Here is a 19,364-nt window from a genome sequence, read left to right as displayed (position 1 = left end):
ACTCTGAGGGGCTTTGATGTAGAGAATATGTGCCTGATAAATGAGAAATACTCCAGTGGCCCAAATTAGAATCCAGACCCATCATTTCACCTCCTCTGTCCCACCCCCACCCAGCATCACATTGTTCCCCATGCCTAAATACCTGTCCTTCTTCAATAGTCCCAGACCCGCTTGCTTTTCTGCAAGTCACTGCCAAGGTCTTTACTGCCATCCTTCCTTCGTCCATCTTCCACGTTCCTCCAGAAGGGAAAGACAGGGTCTACTCAGAGCCTTCAGGACACTGTCCATCCTCTATAACCTGGTATACAAGACCTGTCTGATGTGGCCATTGCTGATCCCTCCAGGCCTACCTACCCTGTGGAGTTACTCCTATGTTCCCAGCTTTGCAGCTGCACCAGACACCTTGCAAGCTCCCACCCTTCCCCTGTTCTTTCAGGCTTCCTTGATTTCTGGAGCGTCTGCCCTTTACCCTGTCTCCTGCACTTGGTCCGCTATCCAACCATTTCTTCATATGAAAAGCCCAGGCATGTCTTAGCCACCTTCAGCTGGGTACATGTCATTGTTCTGTGCTTCCCTCCCATTCAGCACTCCCTCTGTGGTAACACATATCATAAGAGAGGGTAAGACGTTCATGATTAGGGATATGGTCTGCAGTATCCAACAGATGAACGGCCATATCCCGCCTCCCACACCTGGAACCAGGTAGAGGGACCTTGGAAACATGGCGTCCCCTCACTGGGTCTTGGTTTCTTCCCCTATAAACTGGGGATACTCCTACTTAACACATAGGGTTTTTGTAAGGCTTCAAAGAGATCATTTTAAAAAGTACTTCAACAGTGCCAGTGTGTCGTAAACTCCCCCAAATGGTAGGTTTTATTAGTATTATCACATTATGTTGTGATCATCTGATATTTGTCTCACTTCCTTCATAAAACTGCTAACCCTCTGAGAGTGAAAATCGTTTGTCTTTCATATTTGCGTGCCCAGTTGCTAGCTTAGGGCATGGTTATAATAGAAACTCTGTAAGTATTGGTGAACAAAAGAGGAAACGGGCAAATGAATGATTTGCAGAGAGGAGAGAAGAAAGGAAAATGAAGGCAGGCAGGGAGGGACGGAGGAGGAGGGGAGGGAATGAACGAGTGACTTATTCGATAAAGGAATGAAAGAATGATCGATTTTTCAGTTGCTCGTTCATTGGTGCTGTTACATTTTTCTTAGACTGTGTGTCAGGCTTCTATACAAGAGCTGTTATTTTGGAAACCAATCATTCAGGATTCTGAGAATTTAATAAACTCTCCAAGCACTTTATTTTTTTCTGTGCCTCCTCTTTCAAGAGAGGCAGATTTAGACATTTCTGACAATGAAACCAAGCAAGAGAATAAAGTCCAGATCATTAGGACCCTTAGGATAAAAACACAGAATCCAGGGTTCAGAACTGGCAAGGGCTTGGGGAACGCTTGTTAATTGCAACAAGGATATGGATGCAATAAACATTCTGAGGTTTATCTTGCTTTAATGACTTGCCTTGAGTGGCTTTGATCTTTATATTTGATAATCACTTTCAAATGGTCTGGTGTGTTCTGAATTTGGAGTAGTGGTTCAGGAACTTGAGATCCTCCTTGGGAATGACAGGCTGCAATCAGAATTTGGAGCTGGGCGGTGCTACGGGACTTTGTGAGTTATAGAAACAGGTCAACAACCTGTGGAGAAGATAAGCACCCTGGTCCAGTGATGGGAGCAGGGTTCCCTGAGGGGAGAAAGACCCCGGGCATTGGGAGCTAAGGGAGCGGAGGCCAGTTTCCTCCAGCTGCATGAGCAAGCTAAAAAGAGAATTGTGCCTTTGGACCCCTTTCCTGAGTTGAGCATGCTTCTTGGCACTCACGTTACCTCCTTAAATTTTATATCCCCCTGTCTAGGTTGAATTTTATAATCCCCATTTTACAGGTGAAGATACCGAGGTTCAGAGAGGTTGAGTCCCTTCCCTAAGGCCACAGGGATACTTCTTGGCAGAAGAGGAAGGACTTGAACCCTAGACTGTCTCTCTCTTAAGATGAGGCTTTTTTCAAAAAGTTATAAAGCCAGTGATTACAACAGTGAAGTACTGCATGGTGTGGTAATGCCAGAAGAAAATGGTGAATACAAAAACGTGTACCATAAACTTTGATGTACTTGTGCCTGCCACTTTCATATCACTGAATGAAGAATAGACCTCAGTCCAGAACAATTCTATCTAGAACTGGACCCAAGGATATTTAATCACGAAAGTAAGTAGCAGAGAGTCTTACTGTGTAAGACCATCTTCCATATGAATTAGAAGTAGATTATGGCTCTAAGACACTCCATTTAAATGTTATGCTGCTGTTTATATATTTTTTTAAATAATAGATGTTACAATTTATTTTTTAATTTTTTTTAAATTTGTACATCCACTTTATTTTTTTTATGTAAAGTTCGATGATTCATTAGTTGCGTATAACACCCAGTGCACCATGCAATACGTGCCCTCCTTACTACCCATCACCGGTCTATCCCATTCCCCCTCCCCCCTCCCCTCTGAAGCCCTCAGTTTGTTTCTCAGAGTCCATGGTCTCTCATGCTTCATTCCCCCTTAATTTCCCCTTTAAAAATAGGTGTTCATGTTTCTATGGCACTCTGCTGCCTTCCCCTTTAATGTGAAAGACCTGTCACCAGGCTCTAGGTTGGAGGTGGCCCACTCACAGCCAGGTTCGTCTCAGACAAACCCTTCTCAGGTTGAGGGCATCAGTACTTGGCCAGGACCATCACCGTGTCCTGCCTGCACCTGTCAGGAGCCCATGGAACGGAACTTGGGCGGGACACTGCTCGAAAATCTCCTCGGTTCTCACTTCAACAGTGGGGAAGTCAGTTGGGTTTAAGTGGGAGTAGGAACAAACACTGGTCCGTCTGGATCTGGGCTCACTATGAGATGGACCTCTGACCAACCATCTGTAAAACGGGAGAGGCCGTGTATTCTGTTTCTAGAGCTGGAAAAGCTCAAGCCTTCCATAATTTCACTTAAGCGATCTGTTGTTGTTCTTCATTTTGAATGTAGTTCCCTTTTGCTTCCCTTTCAATAAAACAGGTCCTGACAGCCCTCTCACTGAGATTATTACAGAGTTGTACCATCTCAGGCCAGTGCATTTAGGAAATATGTTATTGGCACTCACCAGCGAGTGAGATGCATAAAGAAAATATTCTAATGACAGTTGAGTTGAGAGAGCTTTGATCTCCCTCCAGAGCTGCTCTCATGGCTCTGAAATGCTGTTCTGGCAGAGGGGGGAAAGTCTGGGCGCCTTGGCATTCTGGGACTGGACCCCCCCTGAAACATTCCAGGGGACCTACAACCTTCACGGTAGAACACAGGGGCGTGGGCTCTACAGGAAGCAAAGAGACACTGAGACACCTCTCTAGAAAGGCAGCTTGGGGAGAGGGTCTAAGTCAGGAGGGGCGTTCCAGTTTAGCCCAACATTTCCCAAACTCTGTGTGTTGTGCTGTTATTTGATTTTTGGCAGAGGCAGAGGTTAGGATCGGGGCGGGGTTGGGGGGGGGAGATTTATGGTAACATGTGTTTGGGAACACTCATACACTATCTGCTCTACTCCCATTTTGCATGTTAAAGGCTCTGATAATGCTTGCAATTCAAAAACATCTGTATTGAACATCTTTAACAAAGCATGTCCTAAGCCCATTTGAATCAGAATACTCTTTTCCTTTAAACATGCATCTGCTTCTTGTGGATTTAGCCCTCTGTAGACTGTGATTTGGAAAACACGGATCTAATTCACAAACTCACTGAACAGATAGGGATTCTGAGCTGCAGACCGGGCCGCAGAGGGTAGCGGGAGAGGCCCGACACTCGGGCAGTGCAGCCTCTGCACAGGGGAGCTCGGCGGAGGGGCTTCAGTCCCTCCCGTGCGTGACTGTCGAAGCCCGTGCACCCTTGCAGAGAACTGTGCCCACTTGAGTGAAGAGGTGACTTTACTCCTTTGCGCGAAAGTGATGCTCCGCGTGGGCTCCTGAATGGAGGTTTGCTGTCAGGCCCTCTTGTGTCCCTTCTGTAACGCCTTGGGCAAGTCACTTCACTTCCCTGAGCCTAGACTTCTTCTTGTTCTGAAGTGACACAATTTAAGAGACTGGTACCCAACACCTGCTAATCAGTGGTCTGGCTTACTCGCTCGCTCGGCTCTCACTCAAGTTTGAGGGAGCACAGAGGTATGAAGACTTGGTCCCCACCTACTTGAAGCTCATAGCCTGATGGAGAGGACAGGTACTCATGGGGAAGATAACACAAAGCCAGGTGATGAGTGCTAGAATCAGAAGGGGGAGGCTCTGAGGAGGGAGAAGTCGTTGTCAGCTAGAGGTGATGATGATTTTGGTGCTGCTAGTAACTAACAGTGTAATAACAGTCACGTGACAACAATAGCCTATGCTAATGAGTGAGTGCCTGCTACCCATCAGGCACTGCGTGAGGCACTTTCTCTGTGGCCTCTAGACCGTCTGTGACTGTCATCCTCCCATTTTACAGGTGAGGGTGGTCAGGAGTGGATGCAGGCTGGACTTTGCAGGGACGATAACATTTTAGAGGCAGAGATTCAGGAAGGAAGGTTGTGAGGCGGAAGAGGGAAACTAACGGGCGTGCGTAAGGAGTGGGCATAATCAGGGGAACCTAGGGGCTCCAGGGACGAGGACACCATGAGAACTTGAAGTTGAGGTTGCTGGAGGCAGAAGAAGGTTGGGTGGTGGGGATGCGATGCAGGAAGCTGAGACCCCGACGACCACCCAGGGCCAGACAATAGGAGGAATAGGAGACCGGCACATAGAGGGGAGCGTGTTCACAGGCTGTGCTGAGCTGTCCCATTGAATCCTGCTGGTCTGCCAACTGACCCTCGGAGAGGTAAAGCACCTTGCCAGTGGACATGGGTCTGTCCTTCCAACTCTGGGCAGTACTGGCACGTAAATTAATAAACATACCGAGATTTTCGATTTATCGATTTTTATGGAGCCTGGGTAATGATTTTTTTTTAATAGATTTGACCCATTTGCAATATACACATAACCTTCCCGCAGGTGCAAAATGGAAAGCCAAGGGGTCCTGAGCAAGTCTTTTTCCTTCCCTCTTCACCAATCTCCCTAGACTCCAATGACCCTTCTCTATTTGACCTTCTGTGCTTTCACCTCCATTTGTTGACAGGAGGAATTAAACATTCTCTTCAAGAGGTAGAGGAAGAGAAGAAAATACCCACATGGACTCCTGCCCCCCAAGATTTTCCCTTGATGTGTTGGGGAGACACCCAGCTTGGCTCTGAATTGGTGGGAAGACCTCTGCCCACAGAAGGAAAGTTCTTAGCCACAGAACTGTTTTCCTTTGGGTGGGTCCCCCCTCAAAGAAACAGAAGAGAGGCCCTGGGAGAGGGGGGGCAAGAACCTGGATGGCTGCCATGGATTCTTCCTCTTGGGGGAAATGGAGGCTTCACAAAGTGTGAAAAAAAACCCACATACAAGCAAGGGAGAGGCTCCAACATCCCACATGTCTGCCTTGGGCCAGGATGAGTACCACCCCTTGAAAAGATTGGCTTCTGCAATTACAACTGAATAAACAACCAATTAAAATGTTTCCCCCTCCCCACCTCACCCCATCTCTTCCTCTCACGAAGCTTTCTCAGCCTAGAGCGGCAGGGCAAAGAGGTGACTTTGTCTAATAACATCTGTGTGCTCTGCCTGAGAGAATGCTTAATGGAAACGGACAAATCAATTAGAAAAAAATAAATAATGTGGAGAGGGCTGATCCAAGAAAATCCCGGCTTCTCTTTGTTTTCATTCACCCACGCGTTGTTTCCCTTTGCACCGTGGCCCTGCATGAGCCTGGAAATGAGGGTGAGGCTGTGGGAAGAATTGGACACGTCGAGATTTGTGCTTGGCTTTGTCACTATTTATGTGATCTCTGAACCCCTGTTCCTTCATCTGTACGATAGGGATAAATAATAGGAATAGCTAAGTACCGATTGAGCTTTTCTACATGCCAGGTATTGTTCTAAGTCCCTTACGCTTCCTTTATTATGTCCCAAGTTCTCTGGGCAGCCCGATGAGGTAAATCGTTTTGTGTGTACAGAAACTGGGGTATAGACAGTGAAGTGAATTGCCCAGGGTGACCCACACATCAGGTGGAGGAGCCGGATTCAAACCCAGGACTCTGGCTTGAGAAGGAGTCATTGTACCCACTATGCTGCATGACTTTAAATACTGCAGAAATGGGATGACAGGTGTTCGTGAGCACAGAGGCTGGCATACAGCCACTGCTTAATAAATGTTGGTTTTCTCTTTCCTTCTCTGGTCTCCGAGAAAACTGGCCAAAACTCCTTATGAAGCTTCCAGGCTAAGAAGGTCAGGGTTAGGATTTCCAGGGAGAGAAAGCATGGCGGCAAGATTTCGGGTCAATATCTAAGTGTGTGGCTATCCTTGAAATTGGTCAGTTCAACCCAGACATGACTATGACCTCTCTTGGCCCTGTCTGTATCTCTAACTCATGTTTACTTTTTTTTGAAAAGCTAGAAAAAAATTACAGTCACATGATCAATTATGGGCTCTCGATGATGTTAAGGGATGAGGAGGGCTCTCTAGGTCTCAAATGTGTCCATTCCCGTTGGAGTAGTGGTGTGGGTCTGTGACCCACAGGAATGCTCTGTGACCCACAGGAATGCTCTGTGACCCGTCAGGTAGCTGCTGCTAATCCCAGTGTCTTAGTGAGGAAACCAGGGTCTCACAGGAAGGAGTCTGGGACCTAAATATTTTAGCTTTTTTCTTTCCCAATGTAAATTCAGCCCCATCAACATCTACTGAGCGCTTGCCCAGTGGCAAGCCCTATGCTGAGAACTGGGTAAACAGAAATGGATAAGGCGCATTCCCTGCCCCAGGGAGCCACAGACAGTGGTGGATATAGACAGTGGAGTGAGGGTTTGGAATGGTGTGAGTGCCCGTACTTATAGGGGGTGGGTGTGTGTAGAGATGGTAAAGGAGGCAGAGGGGAGATGCGAATCAGGGAAGCCTTCCTTGAGGAGTGGTACCAGCATGGGCTTTGGATTTGTTCATCGGGGGACAATATGCGGAGCAGAGTCCCTGACAGAGGGAACATCGCGAGTGAAGGCTCCGCAGATGATGCATCATCATGGGTGTCCCCAACCCACAGTGGAATATTCGGGAAAGGGGGCTGAGAGAGATGGGGCTAGAGAGGGAGGCAGCATCTTGGAGGCCGTGCTGGGGACCTTGGACTTACTCTTTCACATACAGGAGGCCCTTCTACGACCCCAGGAGGGAAAGAGAAGGGAACCGTCATAAGTATTCTACCAGCCAGGATTTGTGTCAACCCTTTATGGACAGTTAGCATTACGAAAAGGGGAACAACTTCCAACTCACTGTGTGACCTTAGCGAGGTCTGAAGCCTAAGTCTCTTTTCCCTCCTCTGGACTATAGGCATCATAATACTACCTACTTCAGTCTTTTTAAGATAGATGATTAAAGGAGATAAGCCGCATAAAGTTGGACCACATAGAAGGGCCCATCCCACGTTAAATATCATTATTCATAGACTACATCAAGCTGCCTACTTGCTTGTTTATGTATGTTTTTATTCATTTATTTATTGATCCATTTCCAACCGTACTCAAGAAATGATTATCAGCTGCTCACAAGGATACATGACAGCAGCCATAAATGGAGGCTCAGAGGCTCGAGAGAGGAGGGAGCTGGATACCTCCATGGATTTAGGAAATGATCTGTTGGGTACTCTGCCTGGGGCTGATAGAAAGCTTTAGCATCTCAGTGGTGATGGGAGAGTCATACTCTGTGAAGGAGGAGTTCTTGTTTACTGAGCACCTAGGATGTGCCCAGCCTCTTTCCAAAGACCCTTTCTTCCTCTCACCACCACGTGTTCGTTCTGTGTAGTAAGGAGCTGATGAAGATAATGGGGAGTTAGCTCACTTTCTGGATACGTCAGTCTGTAGTGGCAGCCACTCCAAATACAATATCCCTCTCTAATGCCATTTTACAGACAAATGAATAGAGGCTTACAAAATGCAGAATCATCCGTGGGGGGACAGCTTGATGCTCAGTGACAAGGGCACAGGTTTCCAAGGTGGACAGAATTGGCTTTGAAACCCAGTTCTGCAACGTGGGGCAACCTGTTTAATCACATGTGGACCACATATTCGTTATCTTGTAAGCAGAGCAATAATGCCTCTTTGCAAGGTTGGTATAGACATGCAAAGCAGGCCTCCTAGGGCAGCTCTGTGTTTGCCAAATAAATGGTCTGACGTCCATAGTGAATGAGTGGAATAGAGAAGAAGCCAAGACTAGAGCACATGTTGTCTTTTCCATGGTCTTTTGTTCCTGATTTGCATCCACATTATGTGGCCCTGCCACCGGGCAAGAGAGCAGAGTCCTTAAGGGCAAGGATGTGGATTTTAAATAAATCTAGGTTCTGAACTGAATTCTGCTATTTATAAGCTGAGGAAACTTAACCATGTCTTTTCAACTTACAAGGACTTAGTTTTCTTAGCTGTACGATGGGATCATCTCCACTTACCTTATAATATTATTGGGGGAAGTCATTGAGGTGATGTGTGTAAAGTGTTTAGCAAAGTGCCGGGTGCGTAGTAGCTCTTAATGACTTGGGGGAATAGCTGTTATTTGAATAGTACGTTTTTTGGATGGTGATGACAGCCAAGGTTCTTTTTCTGTTACAGAGCATACTTGGATGTTAATGAACTGAAGAACATTCTTAGACTGGATGGATCAACACACCTTAATATCTTCTTTGCAAACTCCTCGGAGGAGGAATTGGCAGGAGTAGCAACTTGGCCATGGGACAAGGAGGCCCTAATGCACTTAGGTGAGAATTAGAAACTTCTTCAGGAGGAAATTGGATTAGCACAGGAGTACCTGTAGTGGTGATGATAATGGTGACGGTGACCATGACGATGGTGATGGTAGTGGTGATGGTGAACGATCTCTTTATTGCTTTTTAGTGTACAGAACTCCTTAGTGTTTCTTATCTCATCTCAACCACCAAGTGTTCCTCTGAAGATAATAACATGATATCATTAGCCCTGTTTTGCTGACGAGGAAACTGAGACCCACAGAAAGAACAGGGCTTACCCAAGGTCACACACAAGTCCATGGCTGAGCCACATTTGGAGTTCAAGTCTCCCACTCTGTCCATCGATAGCTTTCTTCTTCTTCCCCTTGCCTCTTAGCACACGCAGGTATCTTCCCAGCCTGGCCACGACACGGTGCTGACATGGCCAGTCAGGGCTTGGCTTGAGAGATACCAAAGAGACAAGAGAAAGTGAGTTTAAGAACTCCTTGTTCCTCCGTGTTCTCCCAACACCACCAGGAACTCTACTTACATCCAAAGTATTCATATCCATAAACCAGACATATGTTTACACGAACCCATCACCAAGAGTCAGAAAAGACAATGGTTTCTGAACGAGGACCTGTAAGTAAACACTGTAGCTCTATAATTTTGATTTTTCCGTGCTCTCTTGCAGTACACGTCTATATGTGCATGTGTGTTTTTGTAACTTGTGCATATTTGAAATCACAGCATAGATAAAATTTTATGAGGTTTTGTTTTGTTTATTTGTTTTACTTCATATCATGCTACCTACATTATTCCACATGGTAGCAGTCTTCTGATCACTTCCCATCCAACTTTTTCATTTCACATCACAAGACAAAAACATCCTTCCGGGTTATTTCCATCTCTCTAAAGGTGATGTTTTTAGGGACGCCCAGGTGGCTCAGTTGTTAAGCATCTGCCTTCGGCTCAGGTCACGATCCCGGGGTCCTGGGATCGAGCCCTGCGTCGGGCTCCCTGCTCAGCGGGAAGCCTGCTTCTCCCTCTCCCACTGCTTGTGTTCCCTCTCTCTCTGTCTCTCTCTCTGTCACTGTCTCTCTCTCTGTCAAATAAATAAATCTTTAAAGAAATAAAAAATAAAAATAAAGGTGACGTTTTCAATGCATTGAGTGAGGGCGCGACAACGTACTCAACCTTTTTTCCCTTAATAGAATGTTCCCATTGTTTACACCAGTGGATAGCAATGCCTCCCTCATCAAGCTTCTTCATCTGGGGAGGTTAGGGCTCAGGAGAGTGACAGTCCTTGGTGTTCCAGAGGCCTGCCCGCCCCCCTAGTGATACACCAGGGTCCAGTCACCACCTTCAGTCTGCAGAAATGAGGGACTGTGCAGGTTCACATGATGGAGACTTCAAACCCTAGAGTTAGTTCCCTCTGGACTGCTCTCACTTCCCCACTTGTTTTTAAGGGAAGGAAACCAATATTTGTGTGTGCTTATGTGTGTGCACATGCGTGAGTGCCTGTGTGCAAGTGTGTTGTGATGTAAACAGAGCTGGAGACAGAGAAATCTGTAGTCTTTCTCAGCTGGGGGCATTTTATCCCCTGGGAGACATTTGTCCGTGTCTAGAGAGAGTTCTGGCTGCTACAAATGGGGGAATGCTACTGGCATCTAGTGGGTAGAGGACAGCGATGCTGCGAAATCCAGAGATTGAGCAAGAAAGAATCATCCAGTCCAAAATGTCCATCATGCCGAGGTGGTGAAACCCTGAGATAGATGGTGGATGAACAGACAGGCAGACAGACAGAGGCTGAGCAGAAAAGAGCATGCCACGTAGGCATCCTTGAAGACAGATGATTTGTCACATGCCTGGTATGACGTATGGGAATCCTGCTGGCCCAGAGCAAGACACGTGGTGGTTCTCAGCTATGATTCTGCTCGGCAGTATGGCCTTAGGCAAGTCTCTTTCCTTCCCCGAGTCCCAATTTGCTCAGATTTGAAATGAACAGGTTAGACTAGATGGTTTCCAAAGACACTTCTCAGCACTGAAACGCTGTCCTGTTGGGACAGCAACTGAAAGGCTCGTGGTCAGAGTCTTAGTAGGCTTCTAAAGTTGGAGAAAAATACTCCTGATGATTCCGTGAATTTCCGAGGCTGGCTCAGGACCAGGAATACAGAAGGCTATAAATCCATAGCATGTTACAGTGTTTCAGGATGACGTCAGGCTCCAGCTATTTCACCTTTTAAGAGAAGCAATGAAACAGGACTCGGGCTGTGTGCTGAGCCCTGTGCAAAGGGGTGAGTCAGGAGGGGATGAGGTAAAACAAACAAAGCTGGCCGGGACATTAAGTCTACAATCCTGTCATTATCCCTGGAAATACCTGTGGGGTCCTGCACCTTCCCACCCCCCTGCCCAGCACCTCCATGTTGAGCCTCATGGAGAAACAGCATCACTGGCACCGTTGTAGCTGTTTGTTTTAGAGCTCACCGGAGATGCAGAGTCACTTTTCCAAGATCACACAGCCGGGGTCAAGCAGCATGAGGGTTGCTAACTGCTCCGGGCCCCCAGCCCCCAGCCTGCCATCTCCCCATCCCGAGACATGTTGGCCAGAAGCAATTCCTCCTCACTAACCCCAATCAAACCCAACTTATTAGAACCATACATATATTTTTACCCTCCTTTCCTGCTGTGATGCCATGATCCCTGGAAAAAGCCTTGGGTGGGAAGGGGATTATGTTTCATATTATGATTGACAGAAAATAATTGAGAGAGATTTCCTGTCTCAATTTCTCTTCCTCCCTGCCTGCCTCTTCTCACACACGCGCGTGTGCACACACCCCCACACACCCTCTCATACATCTTTATCTCTGTGCTAGAAGGCTTTGAGCAGTTCAGAATTAATAGACTCCATGAGCCCCATGACTGAGCAAGCTCGCCCTCCCGGCAGTTCAACCCAAGATAAAACCCCCCCACGCCTGCCAGTTCAAATCAACAAGGCCTTGCCTTATCACCATTCTTTATAAGACACTGTTCTGCACTTAAAAGCATGACTTACAGAGGGTTCGGACCTGAATTTTAACCTTCTCGTAAACACATTTGGATTTTAAAGTTTAAATGTCTCCCTACCAGCCTCTCTGTGTTTCTCTAGTGCCTAAAATGAACATGAAAAATGCCGTCCATTGAATCTGCTGAAATCTGTTCCATCTATCTCCCTAAGCTCAGCCATGCTCAGTCATTGAAGACACGTGGGGTAGACCATGGCTTCTCAAGCTAGAACATACAGACGAGCCATCTGGGGCCCTTGTTAGAATACGGAGTCTAATTCTGTAGGTCTGCAGTAGGGCTCGAGATGCTGCATTCTTAATCCCTTCCAGGTGATGGTCATGCTGCTTATTCTCAAGACACTCTTCGAGTCATGGGTAGTTAGACACCCACTGACCCACTTCGAGTCATGAGTAAGGCACCCGCTAACTGTGAAGTGCTATGCAAGCTGCTTACATGTGCTTAGTTAGACCTCAGAAGACTTCTTTCGTTGGGTTAATGTTCAGCAAAGATTCAACACACATGTAATGAGATGGCATCTTCCAGGCCCTGTGCTTGGCATTCATGGTAGAATTCATTAAGAGGCCTGGCTCTGGAAACTAAGGATCTTGGGCTCAAATCCCAACTTGACACTTTGCTAACTCCCGATCACGAGCCAGCTGCTTCCCTAGTCTGGGAATCAGTGTCCCTCCTGTGGGTTGTGAGTAGAGTAAGTGTGATTATACACTTGAAGCACTGAGCAGAGGACCCAAGGACATATGCTAAATGCCCCAGAGCCATTGGCTGTAATGACACTGGCATAATGATGAACTCAACATGATGTTGGCCTTCATGAGTGCTCACTCTCAGAGAGCACCGGAGATGAAGAAGTGGGATTCAGGGATGGTAATCAACTTGCTCCACGTCCTAGCATTGGTGAGGGCTGAGTGAGGACTGGGACCAAGGTATCTGACCATGAGGGCTTCAATTGGACCAGACTGTATAGAATATTTGTAAGCCAGGGTGTGCCTTACTGTTGAAGGACAAGGTAGCAGCAGAAACGTCCACCAGCCCAGAAATCAAAGTCCTTAAATACTGATCATGCCCATTTGTTAAGTAGTTTGAGGTCACCTTGGTTAGGTTGTCTTACTTCTTCAGGCATTGGTGTTTTCATTGGAGAAATGAAGGGATTGCACAGAATGACTCTTGAGACTCCTTCCTACCCAATCACTGATGCATTTCACAAGTCATAACAGTTCTCGGGGCAGTGGAGTCACAGGGTGGAGAAGCCTGTTGTTACCTTGGGCAGCACCTCATTTACCTGTGATTGATTGGCGGATTTCTGCACCAGGAAGCAGAGGGCCCCACTTTGCTTAATGCTCTGATTTTCCCCTTGCAGGTGGCATTGTCTTGAATCCGTCTTTCTATGGCATTCCTGGGCACACCCACACCATGATCCATGAGATCGGGCACAGCCTGGGCCTCTATCACATCTTTCGAGGCATCTCGGAGATCCAGTCTTGCAGTGATCCCTGCATGGAGACGGAGCCCTCCTTTGAGACTGGAGACCTCTGCAGTGACACCAACCCAGCCCCAAAACACAAGTTCTGCGGTGATCCGGGGCCAGGGAATGACACCTGTGGCTTCCATAGCTTCTTCAACACCCCTTACAACAACTTCATGAGCTATGCAGGTAGGGCCCCCCACTGGGCCGGGCGAACGCAGCTGGGTGTCACACACAGGCTCCAGTCCTGGCTCAGAGGAGCCTTGGGAAAGCTGCTTTCCTTTTCTAAGACTTCTTCATCCCAACAGTCCCTCATCCCAGATAATCAGGATGTGACAGTCCTTGTGTGAGATCTCAGGGGTTCGTGGGAGCGGTTGCATCTGACATCTGCTGAGAAAGACACACTTTAAGGAGCCAACTGGGACCCAAGGTCAGGAGACCGAGGTGGAAGTTCCAGCTCTACTACTGGGTCACCTGGTGCCTTTGGGTCTGTCACATCCCCCTTTCTGGGTCTCCCTTCGCTCAACAAAATGGTATCTTTGGATCCAAGGAATCTTGGAGAGGGTTCCCCTAATTTTTGCAGCTGTATTTTTCAAAGCTGGTGGTTACGGCAACTTTATCTTTTCTCTTTTTTTTAACTGCAACTTTTTCTTAAATATAAAGCTCTTATACTCTCCTTTACTCTTTTATTACAAAAGAAAAATAGAATGCTTTTGGTTTTGCAAATCCAAAATTATGCGAGAGGGGTACTTTCTTTTCCTAACTGCATGTATCCTGTCAAAACCCTTTTTTATACCATCAGTAATAGCATGAAGGACTCATGCTTTGGGTTCAAGGATGTCCTGTGCTTCTTTTAGAATATATCAAGGCCACTTCTAGCCCTTGGAGCATTTTTGGAAAGTTAAAACAGGGCATCCCTTTCTCAAAGCAGTCTCAGCCTTCACCACTGGCCTCTTAGATCCAGAATCCTAGTGTAGGACCCAGTCCACAAATTGCACATGGTAGCCCAGCATTGAGTTCCATTATAATGTTCGATTTAGGTGTCTTTTGTCCCCAAGAAAGCAAGTGAGTTCTGTGAAAGCAGAGATTGTCTCTAACGTACCACTGTATTCCCAACACCTGGCACAGAGCCTGGTGCTTAATAAATGTGCGTTAAGAAGATAGGGAGGAAGGGAAGGAGAGAGGCAGGGAGGGAAGAGAATAAATAAATTCTCATAAAGATATAAGAAAGCGATTCTTATCAATAATAATATCTCTCCTTGTGTAAAAGTTTATGGTTCATAAAGAACATTCATACACACTAACTCGTGTAACTCACAACAAATCTGTGGGGGCAGAAACTATCCCCATTGTACAGATGGCAGTACTGTGGCTCACTAAAGTCATTTGCCCCAGGTCACACGTCTGACTCCGGGCATTTTTTTCATTTACGCTTGTGTGGGGTTTGAGGTCTCCCATCTCTGCTCGAACTAGGAAAGCCCTCTTCGCACAGTTTTCCATTTCTTCTTTGGGTTTTGCCTCAGATTGCATTTGAAGAGAGGATTGTGCTGCTGAAACCCCACGAATTCGATGATCGCCAGTAGGTCCTCCTGCTTTCCCACATGGGCTGGTGACCTCTGGAGTTTAAGGCCCCTACCGTTCAAACCTGAGGTCTCCAGAATGGTCAACAGCCCAACCCTCGAACCAGAAAGGGGTCTTTAGGTTTAGGTCTTTTAAAAAGACCACAGTGCTGGGTATTTCCTCAAAAGCAGATTTCCCACTGGACTCGCATTCCCAGCCAAGTCCACATCCCACGTCCGGTGCCCTGTCCCCTCACACAGCCCTGCTTACGTTCCGTTTCTATAGCACCTTCCCTTGGCCAGCTCAATGCACATGGAAAATAAACAATAACATGAATTTGGAAGCTTGCCGGATGCTTAGGGGCCTCGGAGCTGCCACTAGCTACCAGACCCCCATAAACTAAATCTTTTTTTTTGTTCCCCTTTGTACAGATCTAAAGGGTGATTGATTTACTGTTGTTTTTTTAAAGGAACCCCTCAGCTCAGTGACCCATTAACAGCAGAACTAATTCACTGAGCTACGATAACAAACTTACACCCGCAAAAGCATATTCAAGGCGACCACGAGCTTTGAAATGTTTGTTTTCCTTAGGATCTCTGATAGATGAGGTGACAAAAGCAGCTGGATGAAATTCAAAATGCAGAACAGGATCGGGTTCTCAGGGCCGGGGAGAGGGGCTTTGCAGTCAAGGCCAGAGGGTGGAGACCCTGCTGGGTCAACTGCTTGGAGTTCCTTCCTTCCTTCCTGGGTGCTTCGTCCTCAGGCCTGGTCGCTCGAGGAGCAAAGAGTCTAGAGCGGTGCTGCCCAGTAGAACTTTGGGCAAAGATGGACATGTCCTCTGTCTGTGCTGTCCAGTATGATCCCGACCGGCCCGATGTGGCTCGTGAGCGCTTCAAGCATGGCTAGTGAGACTGAGGAATTGAATTGTTCATCTTCAATAACTTTAATTAATTTAAATTGAAATAACCCCACCGGGCTGGTGGCTGCCATATTGGTCAGCGCAGGTCTACGATCGGTATCGAGTGCCTGGGACACACTGCACACTGTGTGAAACGCCTCATAGGCTTCTCTTGTAGAATCCTCAGAATAACCCTCTGAGGTAAGGGCTCTTATTACTGAACCTGTTTTACAGATGCAGAAAGTGTGGTTTAATGTAGCTTAGGTAGCTTGCCCAGGGTCGCCCAAGAAGAAGGTAAGCCTTTTTCACTGCAGAGCCTGTGCTGTTGATCAGTAAACATCTGGCTCTCTTTCTGATGCTAAGGCACGTGGGGAGGGCCCCGAGTGCTCGGCTCCAGCAAACACCAGGCAGGTGATGGGGGCCTGCCCTGGTTCAGCACCAGGCGCCTATGGTCATCTTGAGCTGCTGGATAAGCCCTGGGCTGATAAGAGCAGAAGCCCAGACTCTACCTCCTGAAGATGATAAGCCATAGGAGGCCCCCCAAGAGCACCCTCCAGTCAGGGCTTCCTCAAGAGTGCGGGAACCAGGCCTTGTCCAGCCTACAGGAGCAAGTGTCTCGTGACCATTGTTCTGCGTATCAGGACCTTTCAATGTGCACATATGCTTCGACCCTGCAATCCCAGCTCTTAGGAATATATCCAAAGGGAAGAAATCTGTTGATTTTGTTAAAGATTTGATCAGAAGAATGTTCTTAGCAGTGTTCATTGTCCAAATATCAATTAGGTATTTGCTCTCTGCCAGGCATGAAGAAAAAATGCTTATATGTGTGAAAAATTAGAAACTGCTCGCAAGTCCAATGAGCACGGATTGTTGAAATAAATCACAAGGCATCTGTATGATAGAACGTTATGTGGCTGCTCATGATAATGTAGGAGATGAAAGAGAAGTGTGAACAGAAGCAGAGGAACACAGTGGTGCAGAGCCCGACGTTCCGGAGCGCAGGCATTGGACGTGACTCCTCCATGCGTTAGCCTTTGGCCTTGGGCAAGTTACTTCTCCAAGCCTCCCTTACCTCCCGGATGCCATGGAGGACAGTCACACCTACCTTGTGTGATAGTAGGCGTATTCTTGCAGATCAAGGATTTAGAACTGTCCTTGGTACCATAACTAGTGCTCAGTAAATGATAATTCGTAGGGCTGTTTGTTAATTCTTTAATGTGAACGTGGTCGCAGAGCCTCGTATAGACCTGGCATATGTGTGTGTGTGTGTGTGTGTGTGTGTGTGTGTGTGTGTGTGTGTGTGTGTGTGTGTGTGTATGTCAATGTGTTTGTGATAATGAGAATTATAAATATTCACATGCAATATACATACACACAGACCTATGTACTAAATACTGATAGTATTATCTCTAGGTAATGAGTTTAGAGTTTATTTCTTTGTAACATTTTGGGCATAGTCCCCATGTTTTACAGTGAATATAATCATTTATTGCTATTACTATTATTATCACTATCATTATTTAATGAAAACCAAAAAGGCAGGGGCTCTTACAAAAGGCAGCTCCGTTACCCCTGCATTAGACACGGGTTAGCTTGTTAAATGTGCTCATTAGCTTTAGGAAGCAGTTACATCACTATTCACGGTGTTATCGTGGGTGAAAACGAGGCCGGCCGGGGTGGCAGCCAGCATTTTGCTCCCAGTTCCACAGCACAGGACTCAGCAGCACACGGCAGCACTGGGCCCCTGGCCTGCCCAGCACCCCCCCATCCTCTGTAGTCTCCATGCTACAGAGGGAAACGTGTTCTGGAGAACAAAGTTCAGTCAGCAAACTCAGGACAGAGCACCGATAGTATGGGGGCTGGTGCAGGCTTCCCAGTGATGAGATCCCCAAAGTCCTCTCTGCTGGGGGATAAGATGGGAGCCAAAGAACAAGATGGACTGGCTGGTCCTGGAGCTCAGATGTCGGGAGGGGAAACATGTGGAGGCAGGAAGCCAAGAGGGGCTGACTCGAGACATGAGCTAATTGAGACAGAGCATTTGTGATAAACGGAAACCCTTTGGTACCTCCCCCCAAGATCCTGATAGCAGCTAAGTCTCTAAGCCGTGAACCCTGGGACAGACGTTCTCAGACTTCTGTTTTCAAGTTCAGATACATTTCTGTTCCCCTACCAAGTTCTTTTTTTTTTCATAATAATATTTTTATTATATTATGTTAGTCACCATACAGTACATCCCTGGTTTCTGATGTAAAGTTCGATGATTCATTAGTTGCATATAACACCCAGTGCACCATGCAACACGTGCCCTCCTTACTACCCATCACCAGTCTATCCCATTCCCCCACCCCCTCCCCTCTGAAGCCCTCAGTTTGTTTTTCAGAGTCCATAGTCTCTCATGCTTCATTCCCCCAGCAAGTTCTGTCACCTATGTTTTTCAAACTCTTTTTAATTGACAAACATGGAAATGGCTAATTTTTAAGTCACAGAAGGAAAATGCACTTCTTTGGGGAAAAGAAACAAACAAACAAACCAGAGTATTTGGAGAGGGGGAAATGCTGTTTTTCTCCTCCATTCATCTTGATAAATACTTTATGTGCTCCAGCTCTCTGAGTCCCCACAACAATTCTATGGAGTGGAGTTGATTGAAATGTCCCCAAATTATACCTGAGGGACCTGAGTTTTAGAGTTACTTCCTTCTTTTGGAAATGACTGATTAGTATTGTGTTCAGTCCCTGTTTCTTAACGTACATAGCCATTCCCCTATTAATAGACAGATGTGTTATTTCTGATATTTTTACCATTATAAATGATGCTTTAAAAAATATCCTCATACCTATATTTTCCCCATGTTTGTTCATGAATATGTCTATTGAATTCCTGAATGTGCTATTGCTAGATCAAAGAGAATGAATATTTTACATTCTGAGCTTTTTTCCCCCCTGCTTCTCGTTTTCTAATGTACACACACGCACACACACGCGCACACACACACACACATAGGCACTGTCCCCATCATGAGGCAGTGAGCTGTTACTGAGCATTATCATGGTTCTTCGTGCTCTGCTCCCCTTAGCTTTCAGCTGAGTTCTGAGATGAACGTTCTTGGTATCCTCATCATCTCCACCTACAGATGGGAGAACGGAGGCCCCCAGCACGTGGATTCACTTGCCCATTTGTCTCCAAATCCTTCACACACTGGTCTAACTCTTTACCCGTACTTTCTTAGCCATTGTCCCTTCCCCTGCCTCTAACCCATTCAGTGGCTTTTCCAGAGGTACTTTTTTGCACTAAGAAGTGCAAAGTTCATAGGAACAAAGAAAAACATACCTGATGATCTGGCCCTTCTTAGGCTGAGACGTTTGGACTCTATTCTTCAGGCAGTGGGGAGCCATGGAATGTTTGTTATCCAAGGAGTTAGATGGCTGCATGTGGACTTGAGAGAGATGTCTGTGACTAAGGGTACTTGTTAAGGGGCAGTGGGCTCTTCTGCTTTCTCCGGACCTGTGACAGAC

General features: G+C 46.7%; 1 protein-coding gene across 1 annotated transcript in view; it reads left to right on the top strand.

The window, feature by feature from the left end:
* Positions 1-19,364, top strand: part of PAPPA (pappalysin 1) — a 241,994-nt gene that overhangs the window by 45,506 nt on the left and 177,124 nt on the right. The window contains exons 3-4 of the mRNA XM_045791079.2: positions 8,757-8,902; positions 13,290-13,583. Of these exons, the coding sequence (XP_045647035.2) occupies positions 8,757-8,902; positions 13,290-13,583 (440 nt within the window). The remainder of the gene's footprint in view (positions 1-8,756; positions 8,903-13,289; positions 13,584-19,364) is intronic.

Source organism: Ursus americanus, chromosome 18 (assembly GCF_024610735.1).
Source record: "Ursus americanus isolate L20-20 chromosome 18, mUrsAme1.1.p, whole genome shotgun sequence".
In the NCBI taxonomy this organism is placed as follows: Eukaryota; Metazoa; Chordata; class Mammalia; order Carnivora; family Ursidae; genus Ursus; species Ursus americanus.
Note: the sequence above shows the minus strand (reverse complement) of the source record. Positions and strands in the feature narration are given on the sequence as shown.